The sequence below is a fragment of the Podarcis muralis genome, chromosome 5 (assembly GCF_964188315.1).
Source record: "Podarcis muralis chromosome 5, rPodMur119.hap1.1, whole genome shotgun sequence".
NCBI lineage: Eukaryota > Metazoa > Chordata > Lepidosauria > Squamata > Lacertidae > Podarcis > Podarcis muralis.
In genome coordinates, this window is record NC_135659.1 from 49,073,936 (window position 1) to 49,099,205 (window position 25,270).

Consider the following 25,270-nt stretch of genomic DNA (forward strand, 5'->3'; position numbering starts at 1 on the left):
AGAGCAAAGTATTTTCTCTGGAATGCAGGTGAACCTGATGGACTTTGCTCACAGGTGTCCTTTGTGACTTATCATTGTCCTTTGTCGTTTCCCCCATATGCACAATGTTACAGGAACCTATGAGTAATACTTCTCTCAGTTTGCTCAATCTTGGCAATGTGATTCAGTCGCTTTCCAATTCTTGCTTTCAGCAGCTTGTATAATATGCAGGATCTTTTCCAGGAGTCTCCTGGGCAGATTGTCCGTATTGCATCAGCTGTCTGGGGGGGGGGGGAACAGGACAGACAGATCAGTACTCTACTCTTGGAGGTCCTTCAGGGGGTGCATCCAGACATATGGTAGAGGCAGCAAGTTCTGATTCTGGAGAATGAGCAGCTAGACGTCTGCCCACCCATAGGAAAACAGGCTTCTGCATATCGGATCAGTCTTATGTAGATAAGCCATTTCAGTGTTATGTGCTGATATCAAACATGTATTCATTTCACTGTGAAGCCAGAAGATCTTCTCTCAGTGTCCCAGCCAAGTGGGGCACATTGGGTTGAACACACTCTCTAGAGATGTTCACATGGCACCCACTTTGCACTCTTTCCAGTGCCTGGTGAAGACCTTTTAAAGGTTTGCAGAGAAATCCTACGGGGTTGGATGGGAGGGAGGAATGGTTGTGGCAGAGAAACCACCCAATCCAAAGATGTGTCATGCTTGTGCCAGTAAGATGAACCCCCCCCCTCCCCAGTTTTGGTTTGTTTGTTTTTTTTTGTCAAAAAGGATTTTCATCCCCATTGACCCCAATAGGAAGGAGAATCAATATGGTAAGGTCCGGGACCAGCATACTCCCCTCCCACGTTCCAGGGACATGCTAAGGGAATGGGAGAAAAGCCAGGATGAGCAGAGTTCCTCCTCTGCTGGTGAAGACAGATACACAAAATCCTATGGCCCCATCACACCTTCAAAGAAGATTAGACCCAGGGGTCAGCAAACTTTTTCAGCAGGGGGCCAGTCCACTGTCCCTCAGACTTTGTGGGGGGCTTGACTATATTTTTTGGGGGGAAATGAACCAATTCCTATGCCCCACAAATAAAAGCACACATTCTACTCATGTAAAAACACCAGGCAGGCCCCACAAATAACCCAGAGATGCATTTTAAATAAAAGGACACATTCTACTCATGTAAAAACACACTGATTCCTGAACCGGGCTGGATTTAGAAGGCGATTGGGCTGGATCCGGCCCCCGGGCCTTAGTTTGCCTACTCATGGATTGGGCATTTAACCTTTAAAACTATTTGAGTCTTGGTCTTTCAGAGATACTTTGTTGCTGCTTTGTTGACTTTACTCTCTGCTGAATTTTATTGTGCTACTTGCCATTGTAAGACATCCAGATGACTTTGTTATCTGGAGATCTGTAAATACGGTAAAGTAGCTAAGTAAATATAACACACAGTGACACATTAGTTTATTAGTTCCAAGGAGATTTCGGAATAAATGCTCAGATAGTACAAATTGTCTTTGTAAGCTCTGCTGGTGGGCATCAAGCTGAAGATCTCGCCCGAGACGAGACCTCTTGGAGGTGGGAACAGCATGTTAGCACGATGCAGAACAGCAGATGAGCCAAGTGGGACTGTCAACATCCCTTCCCCCACAAGCTCACCAGTGCCTCAAGGAAGTGAAGAATACTCAACCTTCCTCTAGGTTTCTTCCTCCTCCTGCCTCTCAAATTGCTTGATCTGCAAGATCAGGAGTCAGCCCTGTGCTGTGCTGGAATGCAAAGGAAAGTGTGGGGGATCTTTTCACTGGTAGGTTTGTAGTTTTTTGTCCTTTTTGTACTGCTTGGTTGTTTATCTGCTTCACGTCGGCCTAAGAGGAAATGTTTGTCACTGTTCAGTTTGGTTGTAATGGGGAAAACTTATAAGAGTGTTCTGCCTTGCCCACTTTGCACCGGAGAGGCTATTATGGCGGCTAGTGAGAAAAGACACCTTCTTCGCCTCTGTACAGATTTGGCACGGACCGGGGTGGGGGTGGGATGGCAAACTTGCTACAGGTACATGGGGCCTCTGACTAGAGCGAGAGGGCAGGGAGATATGAAACCAGATCTTTCCTCTTTGTTTTCATTCACCGACTGCCTTAAGCCAGTGGGATTTTCCTCTGCTTTTGCTGCTTCAGGTTCTCTTTGTAGAGGATGTATTTTTTTGCTACATGATTGTAGGAAAAGCCTTGCACAAAACTTGTATGCACCATGGGGAATGGGGGCATCATCATCATCATCATCATCATCATCATCATCATTATTATTTTACTGCAGTACAAGGGTTTGGAAACCGCAGAGCAGGAGATATCCATGTAATTTTCATGTCTGTCAGAGTGCACATTTTGCACACAGATTCTCCAAGAGGAACGCTCGACAGGATTCCCCATGCAGAAAAAGTATCATGCAGGAAGTGATCCTGTGCATGTTTACTCTGAAGTCAGCAGCGTTGTGTTTTCATGGGACTTATTGCAGCTTTATCAGTGGGACTTTATTCCTAGCAAATATGCATAGGATTGCTCCAGATTGTAGCAGTTCTCTCTTCTTGACTATTGCGTGTTTAGCTATGTTAAATGTGTACAAATGTAACCTGTCCACCTGATCTGTGCTGGAGTAGTGTGTTTAGTTGTGGAAGCCACATATTAAGAAAGGTTTGGACAAACTAGGGAGGATTTAGACGAGGGTGTAGTCTGGGAACCGAATCCTGAGGACCAACTGAAAAAGCTGGGTATGTTTAGCTTGGAGAAGGGAAGTTTAAGGGGAGGTGTGATAGCTGTCTTCAAATATCTGAAGGCTGCCATGCAAGAATTCAAGCATACTTATTTCTCCTGTTGCCGGCCAGATGACAGCTCCTGATTCCTGATTGTCTCTCCAAAGTTATTGTTAGTAGAGGTTTCAGATTTATTTGCGCTTTTGGTTGTGGTTCCCAGTATCCTTTTCAGTATCAAGGGCATTCTTCTTGTAAACACCGGATCCAAGTCACTCTTCCTCACCATGTGTCGCTTGTGGTTTTTCAAAGTACATGATTTTCAAAGAAATATCAAAATCATATCAGGCTTCCTTTCAAGCTAGTCACAAAGCAAGACTGCTTTTGTACCCTTTGCAGTGTTTTCAGGCCAAACATTGGGGTGTTGGGGTCAGACAGGACATTGAGTTCTGATACAAATAAACAGCATGTTACGAATACGGCTGTTGCTTCTGCCTGACTGCACTGGAGATAAAGTCAAACTAAGGATACAAACAAGAAAAAAGAATTCATTTGGCCGGGGGGGGGGAGGGGCACAGCCATATTTCTGTTGATTAGATTTATCTGTACATCCAATTGCACCTCCTGATCTCATTTTTGCTACAAACACAAATGAGCTGCGGGAAAATTTATGGGGTAAGCTAGGTTGCTTTGAGTTGCCTTCGGCAAGAAAAAGCAGGCAATAAAAATAAAAAATGAAATAAAAAATAAAAAGGAAGACTCCAAGGCCATCTCCCTGGGGAAGCCACTACCAAAAGACTTAGTAAGAATGCAAAGTAAAGCCCACCTCCCACTAAAATGGCCAGCCTGGGTCCCAATGGCTGGGTGGCAAAATGATTGGGTCAGGTCAGCGCTGGGCTCTTCTGAGCTCCTAGGGACCTTGGCCAGTGCATGAGTTGGCCGACTGCTTTCAATAGGCCTGATTTGCATCTCTTAATGGACTCAAAAGACGAAACAAGTTAGGTATGAAGATGAGGACTGAGCGTGCTCTGTTGAGGGGGAGTGGAATGGAGTGTCCTGGAAGAGGGCATGACTGGATGGCTGGAAACAAGAACAGGAGCACCCCACACAGCAACGTTTTGTTGCAGGTCCCACTTGTAATCCACAATACCTAAGTGTGTAGAGAAACCCTGTGGCAGAAATTAGGGCTATGCTCTCTCTGCAGTCCTGATGGCTCAGAGCAGAGTCAGGCATGCTTAGGGTCAAACCACACATTTCATTGGAGTTCTGGGATTGGAACTCCTGATGGGTGGGGATTTGGTACAAGGCTTGGGTATGGAGACAAGGATTGGGCTTTCCTTTCCTCTGCACTCGAGCCCCAGTCTAAGTCCTCCATCACTCCCTGTTCACTGTCCTGTTCAGCTGATTTTTTTATAGGGGCAGGCGGTGAATGCATTTGGGAGTAGTTTAAGTTAAGGAATTTGTAGTTTGGCACTGAAAGGCACACAGGTGTTGCTTGGCTAAAGATGCTTCCAGGCTGCCACTCTTTTGTAAGTGGGATCCGGTTACATCCCTGTAAATTCAGGTTGCGCAGTTAAAGTGGACTTGGAGCTCTTGCACAATAAAACCTCCAAACAACAAAAGCAAAACAAAACCAGACTTTTGACAGTAAGGAAAGTGATGGAGAAAGGCCTTGGAAATTAGGAGATAACAATTGCCCAGTCCAATGCCATAGCACCTCTCTGCAAACAAATAATATAGCAATTCAGAATGAATGCTCGGCAAACAGCTAACACTGTGTAACCTCCCTGTAAACTTTGTGCAAGCTCTTCAGGATAAATGCTCAATGAGTAGAATGCCTGGGAGTGACCACAAGGCTCTTTCCTTTGCTTTGTGGTAGCATGTTCTACAACACAATGTGTGCTGCAGTGTGATCACTCCATACATGGCATGGGTTGTAGCATGCATTATGATAAAGAGGGGTGGACCAGCTCCATCCTCATTCACACATACAAGTCCCTGGTGTCACAGTCCTTTCAAGCTGAACACACCTAATGAAAGACAGCTCAAAGGAATACTCAAAGGAATAATATTTTAGAGGAATACTAGTTGCAAGTCGCTGGTGTGTCTTATTTTCACACGCAACCTCATTTTGTGTAGAATGTGCATTTGATTTTTGGACGTTTTGTTCCATATGAAGGAAAGGGCTGTAGCAGAGTTGTAGGACACCTGCTTTGGATGCAGAAGGCCCCAACTTCAGTCTTTGACACTTCCAAGACAAACTAGGATTCACTCCCGTCTGAAGTGAGGAGCAGCTGACACTCTGTGTTGCCCAGGGATGGGGAACCTGAATCCCTCTGGGCTCTATCTCCTTCCAGTGCCAGCCAACATGACCAATGGGATGATGGGAGTTGTAGTCCAACAACAGTATAGTTCAGCATTGTCGGTTGCAGCATTTGGCACTTTTTAAATTAAATTAAATTTTAAATTAAAAGCAAGCAAGTGGAGACATGATAGAAGTGTATAAAATTATGCACAGTGTTGATAAAGTGGGTGGGGGTACATTTTTCTCCTCTCCTAACACTAGACTCTGTGGACATCCAATGAAATGGAATGTTGGAGCATTCAGGACTGAGAAACCACTGAGCCTCTTGTGCTTTCCGATCAGAAGGTCAGCAATTCAAATCCCGTGACGGGTGAGCTCCCTTTGCTCTGTCCCAACTCCTGCCAACCTAGCAGTTTGAGAGCACACCAATGCAAGTAAATAGTTACCGCTGTGGCAAAAGGTAAACAGTGTTTCCATGCACTCTGGATTCCATCATGGTGTTCTGTTGCGCCAGAAGCAGTTTAGTCATGCTGGCCACATGACCTGGAAAGCTGTCTGTGGACAAACGCCAGCTTCCTCGGCCTGAAAGCAAGATGAGTGCCACAACCCCATAGTCACCTTTGACTGGACTTAACCGTCCAGGGGTCATTTACCTTTACCTTTAGCTTCTTCACATAGAGCAGACTAAAACTGTGGAACTTGCTTTCAGTGACGGCCACCAACTTAGATTAGATTAGACAAATTCATGGATAAGGCTATCTGTGGCTACTAGACATGGTGGCTGTACTCTTCCTCCATGGTTAGAGGTAGCATACTTCAGAATGCCAGTTGTCTGACTACTGTACACAGCAGCACCTTTCTATATTTAAACTATATGAGCGTGCACAGAAGCATCACAAGGGAGAATCAAAGTCACTTTTATATGTGACAAATTCGTGCATATCCTCAATCCTTCACTCTGTTATCGGTGGCTGTGTCCAAAGTGCCATGGACTCTGAATCCAGTGCGCTCCTGCTACTCCTTTGGGAAGTGGTGTGCACACACTGTTAGCTGTAATTCATATCTCTTCTGTTGCATCTTATGAAATACTGCATTTCCTCCAAAACCAGCTGTAGTTCAAATTGTGAAAAGAGTGACTTAGCTGCATTTTAAATGCCTGCACAGCCAGTGAGCTCAGCACATGCCTTTTGCCAACTCCTCCACATGATTCTCTCCCCCAACCCCGCCTTGCAAGGAATGCTCTTGTCTCCTGAGATGGCAGGAAAACTTGGACTGGGGTCATTTATTTGCTTTCTTTGGCTGCCAGATAACACTGGCTATTTCTCGAGTGTCCAAGGAAGGCTAAATTCATTCTCTTGGGCTGGCACTTGTGAAGGAGGAGTCAGGGCAGAAATCTGAATTACGCTGCGGCGTTCCCCCCACCCCCAATCTTTGGCTACGGGGAATTTTCATGGGACCTAAAACTCCCGTTTAATCGGGAGCCAAGAAGGGGGGCGGGGAGAAAGAAGAAAAAAAGGAGAAAAAGAAAGAGAAAGAAAGGATAAGGGGGAGAGAAAATGGAGAAAAGTAAAAAGAAAGAAAAAGAAAAGAAAAAGTTTTGATTGCACTCAGAGAGAGGGAGAGCGAGTAGCAGCCCCCACTCCCGGAGTTAGTTAGGGAGGCGTAGCCCGGGAGGCTGAAAGAAAGGGTTGGCACGCTGCTGCTTGCAAGGACAGCTGTACTCTTCTATGGACACCGTCAGGATGTGACATCACTAACGCGGAGAGAGAAAAAGCCCCGAAGTTTCTTTAATGAAAACTCCTCCAGCCAAGGTTCCTTGCGTGGGATCCTTCACTGCAGCGCTCTTGGTAAGCCGCGGGCACTTTTAAGGAGGGCGGCAGGGGTCCTTCTCCTTGGCTCCAGAGGAAAGCAACTTTTCTTCGGCTCGGCTGCGCAGGAGGCGGTGAGTATCTCTCCCTCCCCCTCTGCCCCGTTTCACAAAGAAGTTTGATCGGCGCGTGGCAAAGCTCCAGGCCAAGCCTCTCTCTTGGAACCTTTCGCAGCCCTGGAGTTTCTGAACTTTTCAACCCCGGTGAGTGGGGGAAATGGCTCGAGAAGGCGTTTGCAAATATTTGCAAGAGAGGCGCGCGGCTGCCGGAGGAGCTGGTTGCTGGCGAGAGAAACAAATGGGAGCAGAGCGGTTTTATGGAGCAGAAAACATCCAGGAGCGAGTTTGTCAGCGCTATGCCGGGCGGGGCGGGCTGGGGGGGGGGGGGCTTGTTGGCGCTGGAGGCCTGCCAGTTGCCGCTTGGCAACGGCACCAAGGAAACGGGAGAGCGCAGTGCCCGACCATCCTGGTAGGTAGACGGGCTGAATCAGCGCGTAATTGTGCGGACTGAGAACTGGTGCCTCTGTGTTTGAGGCAGAGAATAGGCTGGCTGAGATGGCACGCTGTGACTGTGTGCCCCCTGAATTTATAATTTCTTAATCGCCAGTCACTATTCTCAAGGTTTTCTTTTAATTATTTTATTTCATGGAATTTATGCAGGCAACTCTCAACTTATGTCAGGGTTAGGTTCCAGAGATAGTGCATAAAGCCAAAATCGTGCTTAGTCAAAACACATTAGGTGGGTGGGATTGCCAAAGCCCCCCCCCCCAATGTCTGTCCTCTTTTTGCCTCCATATATTTATCCAAGTGCATGAAGCTGAACGCACACAAGTTTAATGTTTGCAAGTTATATGTACACTGCTTGATTTCAAAACAAAACTAAAAAGTTAATATAATAAAATTATCAGTAAGGAAAAGTAACTGCAATAATTTAAAAGTTAACAATAAGAAAGTTATTCTCTAAACAGCTGGCAGGCTTGTCTAAACAAAAATGTTTTTATCAGCAGCCCGAAAGAATTCAGCAAAGGCACCTGCCTGATATGAATAGTGTTGCTGCTGCCCCACTAAAATATCAAGTTCTTACAAATTCAGAGTGGGTATTATGTGGCCCCTGTAACACTGCCAGTTCAGGCTTCAGGAATGTCGTGAATTTGCTAAAGTGCTGCAGCAGACACTTCAAACGGTCTTCCCTAACCTGGTGCCAACCAGATGTTTCACACTACAGTTCCCATCAGCCCCAGTCAGCGTGGCCAATAATCAGGGGTGGCAAGTGTAGTCCAACAACATCTTGAGGGCATCAGGTTGGGAAAAGCAAAAGTAGGCCACACCTGGGAGGGGAGGTGCGTTGTGCGTGCCTTTGTTCACCTCTTCCCTGGTCCCCATAATTGTGAGGCTGGTGAAGGTGGCAAAAATCTATCCTAGCAAAGGTTCTTCTACCTTTCGCTGACCTACTGCTCCTGTATGCCAGGGCTCAATCCCTGAATCTTTTTTGTATACTGTGTCTAAGACTTACCATAACAGTGCCTCTGGTCATGTGCAGAATTTCTTACTATTGAGGAATCAGAGCCCGCTGTTGGCATCTGTCTGTTTTCAGAAAAAATAGAGTGCAGCTTTGGGGCTCAAGTCAACCCTCTGGAGAATCACAGCGCCTGCAGTAGCTGCAAAGACCAGTAACTCACAACTGCTGCCTCCTGTGTTGTTTTTGCTGAGTTACTAGCACCGAAGTGACCTATTTAGGGTGCAAGCCTGGGCAGTGTGCATGGAGGTCATGGGCTACCTGAATGAGAAGACACCTCCCCCCCCCCAGCCTCACTGATGTGGTCCATTGGAAAGCAGAGCAATACTTTTGGCATCAGCTTGGCGGAAGGAAGTGTACAAGACACCATCCAACTGTCTTAGAGCTGTTACACTGGGGAGGAAAGGGGACTTCAGTGCCACCCCCCTTGTCATTTTCCTGCTGATAACCCAAAGCTGCTATTTGCTTGTTAGGGAAAGCACACATGAAACCAAGTTTTCCCAGGACAGCTGATTGTGAACAGCTCCGCCTTAGTTCCAGTGTCAGAACCATCTGGGAGCCAAATCCAAACATGAAGGCCACGACAAAGGTGTTTTCAACACTCTCTGTCCATTTGCTGTGAGGCTCTCTCGCAGCTTTGCTCTTTGCCATGAATAACTGCATTTTCCTGCAGTTCCTTTTTCAAGACTTCCTGTCAGGCAAGTAGACTGGCCTATACTCTGCAATCTCTCTATGTCTCTGTTTTTCTCCCTACACACACACACACACACACACACACACACACACACACACACACACCAGCCAATGACCACTTTTTACAGCCATTTCCTTGGACCAAACTCTGGAATTTTCCATAATATTTAGATAGCTGAAAAGGTGGTCTCTGGAAAGCAAATGCTTGAGAGTGAGTTTTACATCATGAATAGTTCTGAACTGCCCTGTGATCTTCAGGTGAAGGGCAGTATACAAAATTAATTAATAAGAGTTCAGGGGAACACTTGGAATCCCTCAATCCTCTGCTACATCCTCATTTGTCAATATTTATATTGAAGATGTGCTAAATATTCAGTGTTAATATATTTTATTTCTGTATAGAATAGTCAGTTTCAACATTTGACAGCCATTGGCAATTGATATTTAAATATCAGAATAGTTAACTTGTAGTCGTATTAAATAGCTGATGTTATCTGAGAACTTTTTGGAGCTCAGTATTCCACAGATGTCGTTTGATCTTTGGAACTGGACAGTATTTGATCAGCAACTCTATTTGATATTATGCTCTTAGGACTTGATATTTATCTTCTGGAATCTTTCATGCCTTAGACCTTTACTGCTAAAGGCATTAATCTTCCAACAAGCCTTCTAAAATCTATATCCCAGTTGCTTTCTGTTTTGGATTTGAATTGATTTTGTGTGTGTGCTGTTGCTTCCAACTGTTTTTATATTTATAATTTTAAAAACTGTTTTTACATATGCAGTTTTTAAAAACTGGTTTTATATATGCCATTATATTGTAAATTGCTTTGGGATGTCTCACAGGTAGCGAACCACTACCCAAACTGTGGTGTCCAGTGTGAAACCTGGCAGTTTAGATTGGACACAGAGTGCTGTGGTACTATTAAGTTTTGGAAAAGTAATCCCTGTTAAGATTTCACATTCCCATATTATCAAAGGCAGGTTGCAGAAAAGAAAGGGGGGGGGACCAATTCTGACATAGTTAAATAAAGATTAGGCCTCTAAATTCTGGTCTTGGGGGAGAATATTTGGATTTCTTTCTGATTTACTGCTGCTGAACACACACTCACAAACCTATAGCCAAGCAGTTATGTATTGTTGTAAGAGTTCACATTTGCCATCCAAAGTACAAGTCTGGCATTGGAAACTGTAATAAACTTTGGTTTGCAGTCAGTGTTTGTAGTCAAATGTAGTCTGAATCAAACTTTGATTCAGAATCATAGCAGGCAATTTGTCAAACAATACACCAAGAGGACATTGGTGGGGGGGGGGGGTTGGTGCCACAAAACACCATCTCTGGTAACTCTTCCCCATGTCTTAGGGATTTTTAACTGAGTTCCATGGACTGGCTGGATGCAGAAGAGTGATCTGAGCCTTCCCAGGAGAAGAAGGCTCAGAACCAGGGGATTGGTGGTGCGATGTCAATGAGCAGGCAGAGGGTGAAGAGGGAGCAGATTGGGAGGAGTAGGTGTCAGAAGCTGAAGAAGTAACAGGGTTTAGTGAGCAGGAAGAGGCTGTAGCAGAGAGCAGCCCAGACTCAGAGGTGGAAGCAGAGGCAGAGTGGAGGCAGGCTACCAAAGAAGCCAGGGAATCTCACTCTTCTGCTGGGGCCAGCTCCCCTCTCCCCTGGTCTCCCAGAACACACATAGAGATTAAGAGGACGGAGCAAAGAGAGTCAAGATGAAGGAGTCTTAGGCTGTTGGGGAAGGAACCAGGAGAGGAGCATTAGAGAGTGGGAACCTTCAGTCCTCACAACTGCCTCACTGGGCCAAGACCTACTGGGAAGAGTAGCTGTGATCACTAGACCTGCGCTGTTCTGGTTTCTTTGGATAAAGAATTAACTTCATTGACACCGGATATTTTATTGCTGATCTGCCCCTGACTTTGGCTCCTGACACTTAGAAATGAAAGGAAACTGCAACTTGAAACAGAGACAAACCCTATGCTGTCCAACCAGAGAAGAACTGAGAATTTAAGATCTGTAACTGATATAACAATTAGAAGCCTCAAGGAGCATAGGAATCTAATACTGAGTTGGACCATTGGCCTATCTAGTTCAGTATTGCCGACACAGGCTGGCAGTGGCTCTCCAGGGTTTCAGACTAAGAGTCTTTCCCAACTTTACCTGGAGATGCCAGGGATTGAACCTGGGACCTTTGGCATGCAAAGCAGATGTTTTATCACTGAGCTATGGACCTTCTCCTAGCCTTACCATTCCTGATTACATAGAAGGCCTGTTCTTCTTAAGGGAGCAGTTACCAAGCGATAAGCTTTTATCATTTGACATGCCTTTTCTCTATTCATGGGAACAGAATTAACGTGAGAAGAAAACCATTGCAGCTCACTTGTATTAGCAGTTTTTTACTCAGTCCAATTAGATGGAATTTGGTGTATGATAAAAGATGGCTGTGTGAATTCTGCCCTTAATCCGCTTGCCCGGAATCTATAAAAATCCATCTAATGCTCCCATGTCAGCCAGATGTTTATGGAAGGGAGAGCTGCACATAAGACTTGTGAACTAGATAAAGTGCACACCTCAGCAAATGTCTGTAAAAGAGATGGATGTGCAGTGCAGTGACCATGAACAATGTGCTGCTATCTGCCTGGCAGATAAAGTGAAGGCAGAGCCAGTTTCTCAACAGCAGCTTGCCATAGGCACTGGGGGCATTTTCTTCAGTCTATATGCAAATATTAAAATACTTGATAAAGTCAAGGATAAGGTCAGGAGATGGGAATCACCCATCAGATTAGCAGTCTATCATTTACCCCAGTATCTTGTGCTGAAAGTAGCCCAATCTTAATGTCTCAACTTGTTTTACTACAGACTAACTGCAGTGCCCCAAACAGGTTTCAAATTGTTTTTACACCATACTGTATGGGTATACTCGTTTTTTGCTGTGTGCTCCCATCCTGCTTTGGGGTTCAAGTACAAGGCAAATCCTAACGATTAAAATGGATGCCTGGTATGCATTCCACACAGGTATGCATGGGCCTTGACTATACCAACTCCGTATATCATTACAATTAGTAGTCTGATATGATTACATCCTATTAATCATTATTCTTGCTTCATCAGATGGCAAAGATGAATTCAAGTTCCCCAGTATTTTATACTTTTAGATGTCTAGAATTGTAGGAAACTATCTGGTATTGCTTAAATGCATACTCATATTGAAATTTTATTAACATTAATCAATTGTTATTATACCAAGTAACACCTTTTTTGCGTGTGTTGGGGTAGCAAATGAAGCAATTGGTTTTTCAATGTTAAGGAGATGGGGGCTGTCAAAGCATGGTCCAGAGTGGTCCAGCTTTACTGATTGACAGCCTTCTTTACTGACCTTGTGAATTCAGACTTGCTGGGAGCAACATGGTTTGTCCACCTCTGTGATACGGAAGCCAAGTGATAGGTCTTTAGGTCCTACAGGCTGGCTGTAGAACAGAACCATGCCACAAGTGCCACAATTGGGCACTATACAGCCCAGAGTCAGCCCTGTCTGGAATCTCCAGATACCAAAAAACAACAACAAAAACACACCTTCTCTAAAACCCTTGAGAGACACTGCCAGTCCGTGCAGACCAGGGTTACGCAATGTAGTAGCCTCCAGAGGTTGTTGCTCTACAACTTCCTTCAGCCCCAGGAGAGATGATGGGTGTTCTATAGTCAAACAACATCTAGATGTTGTCTGTCACTGATTGAGACAATCCTGAGCTAGATGGAAGAATCGTCTGACTGGCTGTGTTCTGAAGTACTCTGAAGTATTCTGATGAATAGTGAAATTTGATGAGTGTGCCTAATTTTATCTGGGCCTGCCATTCTAAGACAGTGCTCCTAGTCACATTTACCAGGAAGTAAGCTCCACTGAAGGCTGAACGACTTACGGTACTTACAGCTACTCATTCAAAGAGTTAATCTACTTCTACTTTCTGCAGAATTTGGAATGTTACAGTGATGACTGGAAAGGGGATTGAGAGTGTGCATCTGAGAAATTGCAGGGGAAGTGGACAGTTAACGTGGAAGAGTTGGCCCTGGGCATGGAGGTTTCAGAGAGGAAGGGGAAGTGAATCACAGGCATCTGTGGCTCTCCGTCTGCAGTGCAGCTATGGAGATGAGTGTCCTGCTAGCCAGAGGCTCAGTTCTGAGACAACTACTGAGTCTGCCTCTTCCTGCTCTCTGATCATGGCTCTTGACAGCCAATGCCCTGGTTTCACTTCTAGCTTCAGCTGTAAGGCACAGTTCATCTGAAATTGGGTTGGAGGCAGGGTTAGAAATTCAGATATATAAGCTAAGCACCAAATGGCTCTTTAAGGAGGTTCTCCACCCCCATCATTCTACCCGGACATGGAGGTCCAGCACCGAGGGCCTTCTGGTGGTTCCCTCACTGCGACAAGCCTAGTTACAGGGAACCAGGCAAAGGGCCTTCTCGGTAGTGGCACCCACCCTGTGGAACGCCCTCCCACCAGATGTCAAAGTGAACAACAACTACCAGATTTTTAGAAGACATCTGAAGGCAACCCTGTTTAGGGAAGCTTTTAATGTTTGATGGACTACTGTATTTTAATATTTTGTTGGAAGCCGCCCAGAGTGGCTGGGGAAACCTAGCCAGATGGGTGGAGTATAAATAATAAATTATTATATTATAATAATAATATTATTATTAAACCAGGGTTACAGTTGCCAAAATGGAATGCCTCGTTGCTGTTTTGGAGGCACATGGCTTGAAAGTCGTATTTTTCAATACAGCTTTTTGGTTACTGAAGTTCATTCTGGTGTGCAGATAAAATACAGGGGATAAATTCTACAGGATGTGTTGCTAGTGTGTGAAAACAGTCAAGATCCAAGGGTCCCCAGGCATACACCTCCAGATGGTGGAGCCATCAGGGGCATCCTGGTACTCAGGCATCTTCACTCGGTTGCAATTGGCTGATAACCAGGTGCAAAATGCGCCTGGCGCATTTCGAACACTGCTTGGAGGGCCACATTTGGGCAGCATGAAAGGCAATGGAGTTCAGCTACCTTGTGTGGACTGTAATGGCTTGGAATTTTAGGGGATGTGACATGTATCAATATGAGAAATGCCTCTCTTTGGCCCTCTGAACTCTCCTCAGGCCACAGCCCTATGCCTTCTTGGAAAATGTTATTGAGCTCTGATAATGCTTCTTGCCTGCCTGGATGGAGACACGTGTGGTGTATGGAGCTGGCGCACAACTCTAAGATTTACAGGAGCGCTAAGGCCCAGTCAGGGACGCGGGTGGCGCTAGGGACGTGGGTGGCGCTGTGGGTAAAAGCCTCAGCGCCTAGAGCTTGCCGATTGAAAGGTCGGCGGTTCGAATCCCTGCGGCGGGGTGCGCTCCCATTGCTCGGTCCCAGTGCCTGCCAACCTAGCAGTTCGAAAGCACCCCCGGGTGCAAGTAGATAAATAGGGACCGCTTACAAGCGGGAAGGTAAACGGCGTTTCCGTGTGCTGCGCTGGCTCGCCAGATGCAGCTTTGTCACGCTGGCCACGTGACCCGGAAGTGTCTCCGGACAGCGCTGGCCCCTGGCCTCTTAAGTGAGATGGGCACACAACCCCAGAGTCTGTCAAGACTGGCCCGTACGGGCAGGGGTACCTTTACCTTTACCTAAGGCCCAGTCAGAGAATCTTAAAATGTATGGGCTATATGTAACTATGGTACCTCTGTTTACTGTGGTTGCTGGTCTCAGAACAAGAAAGTACACAATCAAGCAAGCTATCTTCGCTTTGAACTGTATTGACTCAGTTGGTGGAGAGTCAGTGTGGAAGGGAACAATATTAGTTGCACTCAGACCCCATCACAGAATAGCAAGACAGACGACAATGGCTCTTTACACAGCAACTCATGATTCAAAAGCACACTGGTACCTTTAACAATAAAGTTGAGTTCATGTAACTGGATTTCTCCCCAGTGGGGTTAAAAACAGCTTTGAAAGCACAGAAGGGGTTAAGCACTCCCAGAGTCATTGTTCTGGTCAATACCAGAGCCTCCAATGGATGCTTTAAAGTTTCTCTTTTAGAAAACAACCACCTCCACACATCTCGCATCTGTTCTGGCCCTCAGCATGAAGGATTGCAGAGATTGTTACAAAGTGGGAAGGAAATCAATTGTGCGATTCAGTCTTCAGATGTTGGGGTTTTCAAAGTGCTCAGCTGGCTGCATTGTCCACCCCACATGAGAATATATTTTTATTCTTAAATACATTCTCATTATCTGGCAGCTGCAGAAAAGATCAAAGGAGAAATTTCCAAGTGACTTTTTTTTAAAAAAGGCTAGTATTGTATAGTAGTAAGTGCTTAATGAATGCACCAAAATGACGCATTTAGGGTACAAATATAGACCCAAGACACTTGAAGGGCTTCAGAATCTGCCAGAAACCCCACTGTGCTAGCAGAACACAAGATATCCCATGGTCATTTTTACATTTTTCTTCTTTGTATTTTCTGGTTTTGTATTTCCCGCCTCTCGTACTGAGAACACATTGGATACAGTGGCTATTATCACACCATAGTAGGGGCACATCTAAGAGCATAAGAATAGCCTGCTGGATCAGACCAGATCCTGTATCCACAGTGGCCAATCAAATTCCTTTCAGAAGCAGGACACAGCAGGACCTAAGTATAGGATTTCTCTGTCCAAGTTCCATTAAATTTGTGTCTTTCTGAAAACATATGTTGTACTGTGCATGTGTATAATATACACTTTGAAGGCTCTAGTGGCATTTTAATGAGGGAGTAGAGGCTTAACTCGAGTCAGTTGAGGATTTAGAGTAAAGATATTGCTTCTTTTTTGGGGAAACAGTAAATGTGGAGATTTTGGGAGTATAAAGATTTGGTGCTGGCATCATGATTATCAGCTTCCAAAGCAAAACATTCCAGGTTTGGTAGCCATAGTGTTATATGACAGGACCAAATTGTCATCCAGCACTTGGCTGGCCGGGAAGCAAACCTGAAAAGGCAGGACCGAGAGGACAAGCTCATTTTGTCTTGCAGCTCTTTGACAGAGCCTCAAGTAGCTGTAGACTGTGTCCAGGATCACCCTTTCTACCACATTCTGTTTTGAAGTAGCATATAGGAGTGCAAGTTAAGTTAATTTTAGACTCTGGACTTAAATATCTGGAGGGTCACAGTTTCCCTACCCTTAATGTGAGAACAGTGTCTTGTGTGAAGCACCACTACTGCTTACAAAAGCTTTGCATTCTTTAAAAGCAGCTTGCGAAAGTATCCTAGATAACTTTTGTCTTTACTGACTTTATTGACTGTGGGAATGCAGAACTTATTTCCCCACCAAAACAATGCTAAAAATAGTGTTCGAAATGTGCACAGAATGAAGAACAGTCTTGAAGCAGCGGCAGGGAAGCAAGTGTTTGAGGCCCATGTGCTTCCCCCAGATAAATGCCTTAGCTGATGCTTGACAGCTCTCCGCTGTGCTGATGTGCTGGATGCAGATCTGCGTGCACAAGATAATGCCTGAACTGAAGAGGACCTGAAGTTTTGTTACTGAAACACAATGAAAATCTTCTGCGGAATGACAGAACTTGAGGAGAGGCTTATCCCTCAGGTACAAGATACATAACACACGCACATCGTAAACAGTGTCTACGTGCTGAAATGGCTTTCCCTTCAAATGATCTATGGATAGCAGCCAGGAAAGCATCAGGCCTCTGTTATTATTTTTAAAGGGAAACCTAAGATTAACAGCTTGCAGATGGTTGTCAACATATGATCACAAGAGGAGTCCTGAGTGGTGGTACCTCCGAAACCAGAATGGTGGGGGAAATTATGGAATGTACTTCTATTAGTCAAATGGACAGTGTTCCATAAACCTTCAAATGCATTTGAAGGCATTGGCGAAAAATGGAGCCCAGTAGTTGTTTTTATAAAGAACTCTGTGACACTAGTTGAATGGTTAAACCCCGATACAAGGAATAATTTTTCGGTCTGTTGTAGATGGGTTTGATCTTACAGGAAGGTGGCTTTTATATAGGGATGAATTCAACGAAGTAATTGCATGAGCAGAACGGCATCCAATTGAACAGTGGAAATTCCTCTCCTTCCCCCTTCCCTCCTTCACACACCAAATCTGCTCCAGAGGGCTGAGGAGGACCCCCAGAGCTGATTTAAGAAGAGCTTGCTGGTTCAGGCCAGTAAGGCACCTCGTCCAGCATCGTGTTGTCACAGCACTGAAGCAGATGTTCATGAGCAGCCAGCCAGCAAGACCCGTTCACAACTGCATTCTCCCCCTCCTGCAGTTATCAGCAACTGGCATTCAGAAACAGTGGAAGTAGAACTTAGCCTTCAGGGTCAGTAGCCTTGTCCTCCATGATTTTATCTAATTCTGTGTTAAAGCCATCCATGTTGCTGGCCATCATGGCCTCTGGTGGGAGCTAGTTCCATACTCCGTGCCCCATGTGGTACTTTCTTTGAGGACCTGCGGTGTTGTGAAGAGGGAAAAGGGAGGGGAAGTTCTGTTGTACAGCTTTGTTAGATACAACCCGCAGAGTGTATGTTTCAACTTCTGTGTGTTTTGATACTTGTCTCAAATACAGTGGTACCTTGCTTGTCAAACTTAATCCATTCTGGGAGTCCGTTCGACTCCCGGAACTGTTCGAAAACCAAGACGCGGCTTCTGATTGGCTGCAGGAGCTTCCTGTACTCAATCAGAAGCTGCGCTGGACGTTCGGCTTCCAAAAAACATTCACAAACTCACTTCCGGGTTTGTGGCATTCGGCAGCCAATTTGTTCGGGAGCCAAGCCATTTGACAACCAAGGTACAACTGTAATTTTTTTTAAAAAAGAGATGGATCCTTTCCCCCAGATGACTGTGCAATGCTGCCAGTATTAGGCATGTACTGCATCATATTGAGCGTGGAGTCTGTGGTGTGCCTAAGCGTAGTGGCTTCTTCACAGCTGAATGGCAGCTGCACAAAAGCAGTGCCTGCTGGCCTTTATGCTTAAGAGTCTTCCCATGGCTCAGAATTTTTTTGCTTCCTCCCCTGGGACACCATTGAACTTGAAGCTGAAGCCCCAGGGTCTTTTTAAATATCCTTCACTGCAAAAGGAGCATTATGAAACAAGAGCCACAAAACGATGTGAACTGCCAAACATCTGTATTCCCAGTAGATGCGGACTGAACGGCCACACCAGTGACAAAGCAAAAGGAATGTTTTCTTCTAGGGGTGGAAATGGCCCAGCTGCTGAGGAAACTGCCCCCCCTCCCTCCAGAAGGACAGATGTATTTTTAGAATATGCCTTGAGGTGTCACTTTGATATTCTTTTCTTCTTTAAAAGAACTTCTTGGCAATGGCATAGAAATAATAAGAGCATTTTCCAGTTTTCATTCTCTAATCATCATGGAGCACAAGTCACTGAAGAGTAAGGATTCCGTTTCTGGTGAGGCAAGGGCTGGGGAGGGCAAATATTTGATTCAGAAACACAACCCAGAGAATCTGGGAGAAGTGTGAATTTTATGAGAAGGACTGCAATATTTATGTTGACCCCATCAGTAGCCCCTTGAGCGATAGTTTGCCTTGCCATTTCTATGGCTGGAATTTTTATTTATTTTTAAATCTCTGCACAGTTTCAGAAAGTCTCACTAAGAATGGTGTTGTGCAACCTGCTTGGCTTGATGGCCTGAGTTGCCAATAGCACTGGGGCTTGATCATTTAACAAGCATCAGAGTTATAAAGCATGTACGTTCGTATTGTGAATTGATACCTCATGGGAACTCATTTATGAAATAAATAATGCCCATGGTTGACCGCAAGTTATCTATACGGCATCCTTCCTTATTATTCCTTTAGAAGGATTTTACATCAGGCTAGAGCACTTCTGCCAATCATTTTTCCAGAGTGATGAAAACGGGAGATAGAGATGGGCAAAATGGTGGCCACTGAGAGATTGTGTAGACCAGGGGCTGCCAATGTGCAGTCCATGAGCACACACTGAAATTGGGCTGGAAAGAAGCAGTGTGCTGTATCAAATAGAATAGGTTTTTTGAGTGGCTTGTCTGTGGTGTGTTTATGTGGGGGGGGGGGAGGGGAGGGAGAGTGATACCCATAATCCAGTTTGCAAATGTGTCCAGAGGCCCATAAACGTTTCTGAAACCTGGTGTGGGTCATTTTTGTGAGGATGCAAATTTATTCCGGAATGCATCTGGTGGTGGTTGTTTTTGCCTGAATTGAAGACCTGACCTAACTAAGCAGTGTTAGAAACTGAGTTATGAAAGTTAGGAGCTAAATGGCACCTTAAACCTAGGTTATGGGTGCATACTTTTATAACAAGAATACAAAGCTGAAAATGAATGAACTACAGCTAAAATATTATGTTCATTTTTCACATGGTCTAGTCTTTCACCCGCTCACCCTAAGTGGGTCTCTTCTCCAGTCTTCAGAGAGTAGCTGGAAGTGGGGAGGCAGGAAAAGGTCCTCCTTTCCTTCCACTCTGAAGTTTTAATCTGAAATCTTAAGCACAGTACTGCGCCCAGAGCTTAGAAACTGCTTGCATTAATGAAATTCACTGTTGCAAAATGTGCCTGGAACAATAGAAGTTTTGAATACTGTAACCAAGGTGTATATTGTAAAACAACAGACTTTAAAACTTTGTGTCCATTTTATCTTTTAGGAACCATCCTGATTTTTATTTTTATTTTTGTCCTTTGGAAAGACTGGTCCTCCTTGTCATCACCCTGGCTGGTTCCAGCCCAGAATGGCTTTGTGCCTTAAGCAAGTTTTCAACAAAGACAAAACCTTCCGCCCCCGGAAGAAATTTGAGCCGGGGACCCAGCGTTTTGAGCTGCACAAGAAAGCTCAAGCCTCTCTGAAATCGGGACTCGACCTGAAAGCTGTGGTCCAGCTTCCCCCAGGGGAGAACATCAACGACTGGATCGCGGTGCACCTTGTGGACTTCTTCAACAGGATAAATCTCATCTATGGGACCATGTCAGAATTCTGTACTGAGAAGAGCTGCCCCATCATGTCGGGTGGCCTCAAGTATGAGTACCGGTGGCAGGATGACTACCGCTACAAGAGGCCCACCAAACTGTCGGCACCCCAGTATATGTGCATGCTGATGGACTGGATTGAGACCTTAATTAATAATGAGGACATATTTCCTACCAGGATAGGTGAGTAGGCAATGGGTACTGCATATTCAGGGTCAGACTCTTTGTCCATCCAGTTCAATATACAGTGGTACCTTGGTTCTCAAACACCTTGGTACTCAAACAACTTGGAACCCAAACACTGCAAACCCAGAAGTAAGTGTTCCGGTTTGCAAACTTTTTCTGGAAGCCGAACATGCTCCATTTTGAGTGCCACACTTCCATTTTGAGTGTTAAGCTGAGGTCTGTCTGTTTTTCTCTATTTATTTTGCATTTTTGTTTTTGTGGCTCTTTTTTGTTTGTTTTTGTGACTGTGTGGAACCCAGTTCAGCTACTGATTGATTGATTGATTGATTGATTGTGTGACTGCAGTACATTGTTTATTGCTTTCAATTTATGGATCAATGGTCTCCTTAGATAGTAAAATTTGTGTTAAGTTTCTGTTTTAGGGGTTGTTTTTAAAACTCTGGAACGGATTAATCCATTTTGCATTACTTTCTATGGGAAAGTGCGCCTTGGCTTTGGAACGCTTTGGTTTTGGAATGGACTTCTGGGACAGATTAAGTTTGAAAACCAAGGTACCACTGTACTATCAATTGGCCATGGCTCTCAGGCGTTGCTGCTCATCTGGCCTCTGGCTGGTCACATTGCTGCTGCTCACCAGGATGGGGAGGGGCAGGGGGGCAGTGATGTCAGTGGCACAGTGCAAATGCACTGTGATTGGCTCTGTTGGTGTGTTCTCAGTTCACTGACCTTAACTGCCACCTCCCCCTTCACCTCCTAGCAGACCAGCACAACCGACGGTCAGGTGAGGGCAGTGGTGTCCCCACCACACTGTCTCCTACTAGTTTTTCCCAGATATGCAACTGATCCTTTTAACTGGAGATGCCAGAGATTGAGGCTTCTGCACGCAAAGCATATGATCTGCCAATTGAGCCAGGGCCCCTATTACCGTATTTTTCGCTGTATAAGACGCACCAGACCACAAGACGCACCTAGTTTTTGGAGGAGGAAAACAAGGGAAAAAATATTCTGAATCTCAGAAGCCAGAACAGCAAGAGGGATCGCTGCGCAGTGAAAGCAGCGATCCCTCTTGCTGTTCTGGCTTTCTGGGATAGCTGTGCAGCCTGCATTTGCTCCATAAGATGCACACACATTTCCCCTTACTTTTTAGGAGGGAAAAAGTGAGTCTTATAGAGCAAAAAATATGGTAATTCTTTCTAAAGATACAAGGCAGGTGAAAGGCTTGCTGCCGCCACCAAGAGCCTGTACTGCACTCCCTACTGCCCTTAAGGCTGCAGTCCTGTGTTCACTTATTTGGTAGGACCCCGGAGGCCAGGGTTCAAATCTCCACTCAGCCATGAAGCTCATTGGATGACCTTGGGCCAGTCACTGCCTCTCAGCCTACCTTGCAGGGTTCTTCTGGGGATCAAATGAGGAGGGGGAGTACCATGTATGTCACCTTGAGCTCCTTGGAGAAAAAGATGGGATATACACTCAAGCAGTGAATTAATACATAAATAGGAAAGTTCATTGAACTTACAGTGGAACTATTAATCTAGTTTTGGCCTATGTGCAATCTCATTTTTTCAAATATTAATACAATATTGCCTATATGGTCATTGTAAGGTGAAGTGACAGTGTAGGGCAATTTTGCTCTGCCTGCTGCAAGCTGTGGGAACAGGCGTTTTTCAAATAATAGCAAGGTGTTGCTATGGGTCATCCTAAAATGAAGCAACTGTGCAGGGCTCATTTGCATTGCTGTAATCCTCCTGCGGGACGTGGGTGGCACTGTGGGTAAAAGCCTCAGCGCCTAGGGCTTGCCGATCGAAAGGTCGGCGGTTCGAATCCCCACGGCGGGGTGCGCTCCCGTTGCTCGGTCCCAGCGCCTGCCAACCTAGCAGTTCGAAAGCACCCCCGGGTGCAAGTAGATAAATAGGGACCGCTTACCAGCGGGAAGGTAAATGGCGTTTCCGTGTGCGGCTCTGGCTCGCCAGATGCAGCTTTGTCACGCTGGCCACGTGACCCGGAAGTGTCTGCGGACAGCGCTGGCCCCCGGCCTCTTGAGTGAGATGGGCGCACAAGCCTAGAGTCTGTCAAGACTGGCCCGTACGGGCAGGGGTACCTTTACCTTTACCTTAATCCTCCTGCACATTGTGGGATGTGACTATGTGATGGTTTCCACAGAAACATGATGTTGAATCCCATACTATTGAAATGAATGGACCTACGTAGCTTAGTCATATTCATTCATTTAAATGGGCCTACTGTGAGTAAGAGACGCGGGTGGCACAGAACCTAGGCCTTGCCAATCAGAAGGTCGGTGGTTCAAATCCCCACGGCAGGGTGAGCTCCCGTTGTTCCCTCTGCCAGTAAAGCGAGATGAATGCCGCAACCCCAGAGTCGTCCGCGAACAGTCAGGGGTCCCTTTACCTTTACTTACTGTGAGTAAAACGTAGTTGAATACCATCCTTACTTTTGAATCCACCTGCCTAGGATTGCATTGTACTGTTGACTATTTGCAGTTTCCATTTTCAGTCCCCAAGGCCCTTTTGCAAAGATGGCAAAGGATTTGTGTGTGGTGTGGGGGAAGGATAATATGATGCCTTTTGGGTTATTCTCCATTTGTAACCACTTTGACACAGCATGTTTCTAGTTGTTTTTGCAGCTGGCTGGTTTTGTCAAGGCTTGCTTGTGTTATTGCCACCCCGTCTCCTTTCAGAATTAATGCCGTGCAACAGTGTGCAGCTGTTCTTGTACCATTCCCATTAAGTGCTGGTTTAAAACACACACACACACTCATAAGGAGAGGCTGTTAACAATGCCCATGTCTCATGGGGTTTGGAAAAAAAATTCACTGTATATGTGCCTTTGTTTTGGATAATTGCTAATTCCTACAATTACTTTGTAGTGATTAATAATAAGGAATCCCATTACCAGGCTTCATTTGAACGCATTGGGGGGACAAAATCTTGGCTTGGAGAGACAAATCCTTTAACATTCTGTCCTGTAATTTATTTGCTCTTAATGCCTCTCATTTATAATGCATTAATACACCACTTCTCATTATTTCCTTGTTGGGTTAAGTGATGCTGTGTGAAAGCATCTGTCTTCGAAAGAGAACTCCCCATCTAACCAGTACCATTCTGTTACCCTGTTCCATGTGCGAACGAGGTGGTAGACGGACAATAGTTTCTTTCAGAGGATGATACGATGGAGGCATTGCTCCCTATTGTAGGCACTCTCATCCAATTATCATCTTTCTTTGCAGGTGCTTTAAAAAAAGGATACAATATCTGATTGACCAGAGATGACCAGAGTGAGACAGAACCGACTTTCACAGAGAATAGGGTTCTCAGTGGCTACTAGGCCATAATGACTATTCTCTGCCTCACTGGTAGGAGGCAGTATTGCTTCTGAATAGCCAGGTGATGGAAACCACAGGAAGAGAGAGTGTATAGGTTGCAGGTTACTCACGGGCAGCTGGCTGGCCACTGTGAGAACAGAGTGCTGGGCTAGATGGACCACCACAGGAAATTCAACAAGTTAAAAAAATATATATATTTTTTGCCCTTATGGGAAACTTCATTTCATGATGGAAATCGTTGCCCCAAAACACAATCTCAGTATGACATCTAGCCAAACAACCAGGTGGCAGGATCTAGAAAACCTATTAACTTCCAGGTGAACCTGGAGTTGGCTGGTCAACCACTAGCTGAATTTCCTGAGCAGAATGGTGGTGGGTGGCCAGCAAACCATCATACATCAAAAAGGATGTCTTGCTTATCAGATTTCCACCACACTTCCTGGCTCGAGGGAAGCCTTTATCTGCATCCAAGCCACCATGCCAGGCACTTCCTGCCTGCTCGTCTACTGTTGACAGTTTGCTTCTTGCGTTCACAATGTACGGCAGAAAGGCCTCTCACTGGAATAGAGAAGTCTAGAATGATGTACCAAAGCTCACTATAAAGTTCTGAAACTTGAATAACTTTTGACAACTGTGCATAATTATTCATTCATTGGGGGGAAACTGTTATCTATGGAGATTAGAGTTAATAAATAGTGGCCAACAGGGGAGGGTGGCCAGAGCTGCCTTGCCCCTCCCCATGGCAGTGACATGCAGCATTGAGAAGTCAGGTCTCCAAACTGCTACTCACATCAGTGTATTTTCAGCATACAAAGTGCTGTTCAGCTGTTATTTCATCTTTACACTGTACAGTGTAAGAGAAATCAAGCTGGGGACCGCAGGCCATGTAGCAGTGGCACAAGCATGTGGGGGGGCGTGTGCCTATTTTAAAGAGACACTGTCCAGAAACTGATCCCCCAGGATGTAATATGGACTTTATGAGCCCACAATTTGACAAGACTAGTCTGGTATTCAAATCTAGTGCCTATAGCGGCGTATGCACATGCGAAAACGGTCTGGACTCCAACAGAGCCTGACTAGACTTTTTTCATGGCAACTAGAGCATCAGAATGACTGCTTTCCATCTTTCACAAGAGGTCTGTGGATGCATGAAAAGAAGCCTTTCTGGTTCTTTAAATGAGCATTTGCACTCTCCACTTTTAATTCAAAGTGCTTTCAGTTTGTACTCTCAAGAGGAAGAACAATCCTAGAGTGTCCTGGAGCAGCTGTCTCAAGGTTTTTGTAGTTCTGCGATTCTGTGATTCTGCTGTAGTTATTTCCACTCTACAAGCCACAGCAAAAAGAGCTTTTAAGCTCCAGACAGCACGAAAACAGCACTTGTTGACTTCCCAGTCATTGGCGCATCTGAAACCTGCATGTCTTATTGCAGGTGCAACTTCGTGTCTATGAATCCTGCCAACAACTCCAGACTTCATTAAAATCAGGTGCATAATTGGCTCATTAGGCTTGTCTTCAGACTCTGGAATGCATTTGTGGGAAACACGGACGAGCTGAGACCCGCTTGAAAATAAAATGTAACTGCCAGACCCCTTAATTGTTTGTGGTTATTCCTCTTTTCATCAGTGCAGTGTGCATG

The 25,270-nt window shown here is 45.2% G+C and overlaps 1 protein-coding gene across 4 annotated transcripts in view; it reads left to right on the forward strand.

Annotated features, from left to right (window-relative positions):
* Positions 1 to 1,545: 1,545 nt before the first annotated feature.
* The window catches only part of MOB3C (MOB kinase activator 3C), a 33,525-nt gene continuing 9,800 nt past the window's right edge, over positions 1,546 to 25,270 (forward strand). Inside the window, exons 1-2 of one of the 4 annotated variants that reach the window (XM_028733581.2) lie at positions 1,546 to 1,793; positions 19,790 to 20,291. In XM_028733581.2, the coding sequence (XP_028589414.1) occupies positions 19,874 to 20,291 (418 nt within the window). In that variant the 5' untranslated portion in view covers positions 1,546 to 1,793; positions 19,790 to 19,873. Of the gene's footprint in view, positions 1,794 to 6,415; positions 6,977 to 7,027; positions 7,106 to 19,789; positions 20,292 to 25,270 lie in introns of those variants that run through there. The other 3 variants (XM_028733580.2, XM_077928765.1, XM_028733582.2) reach the window with 3 other exon arrangements.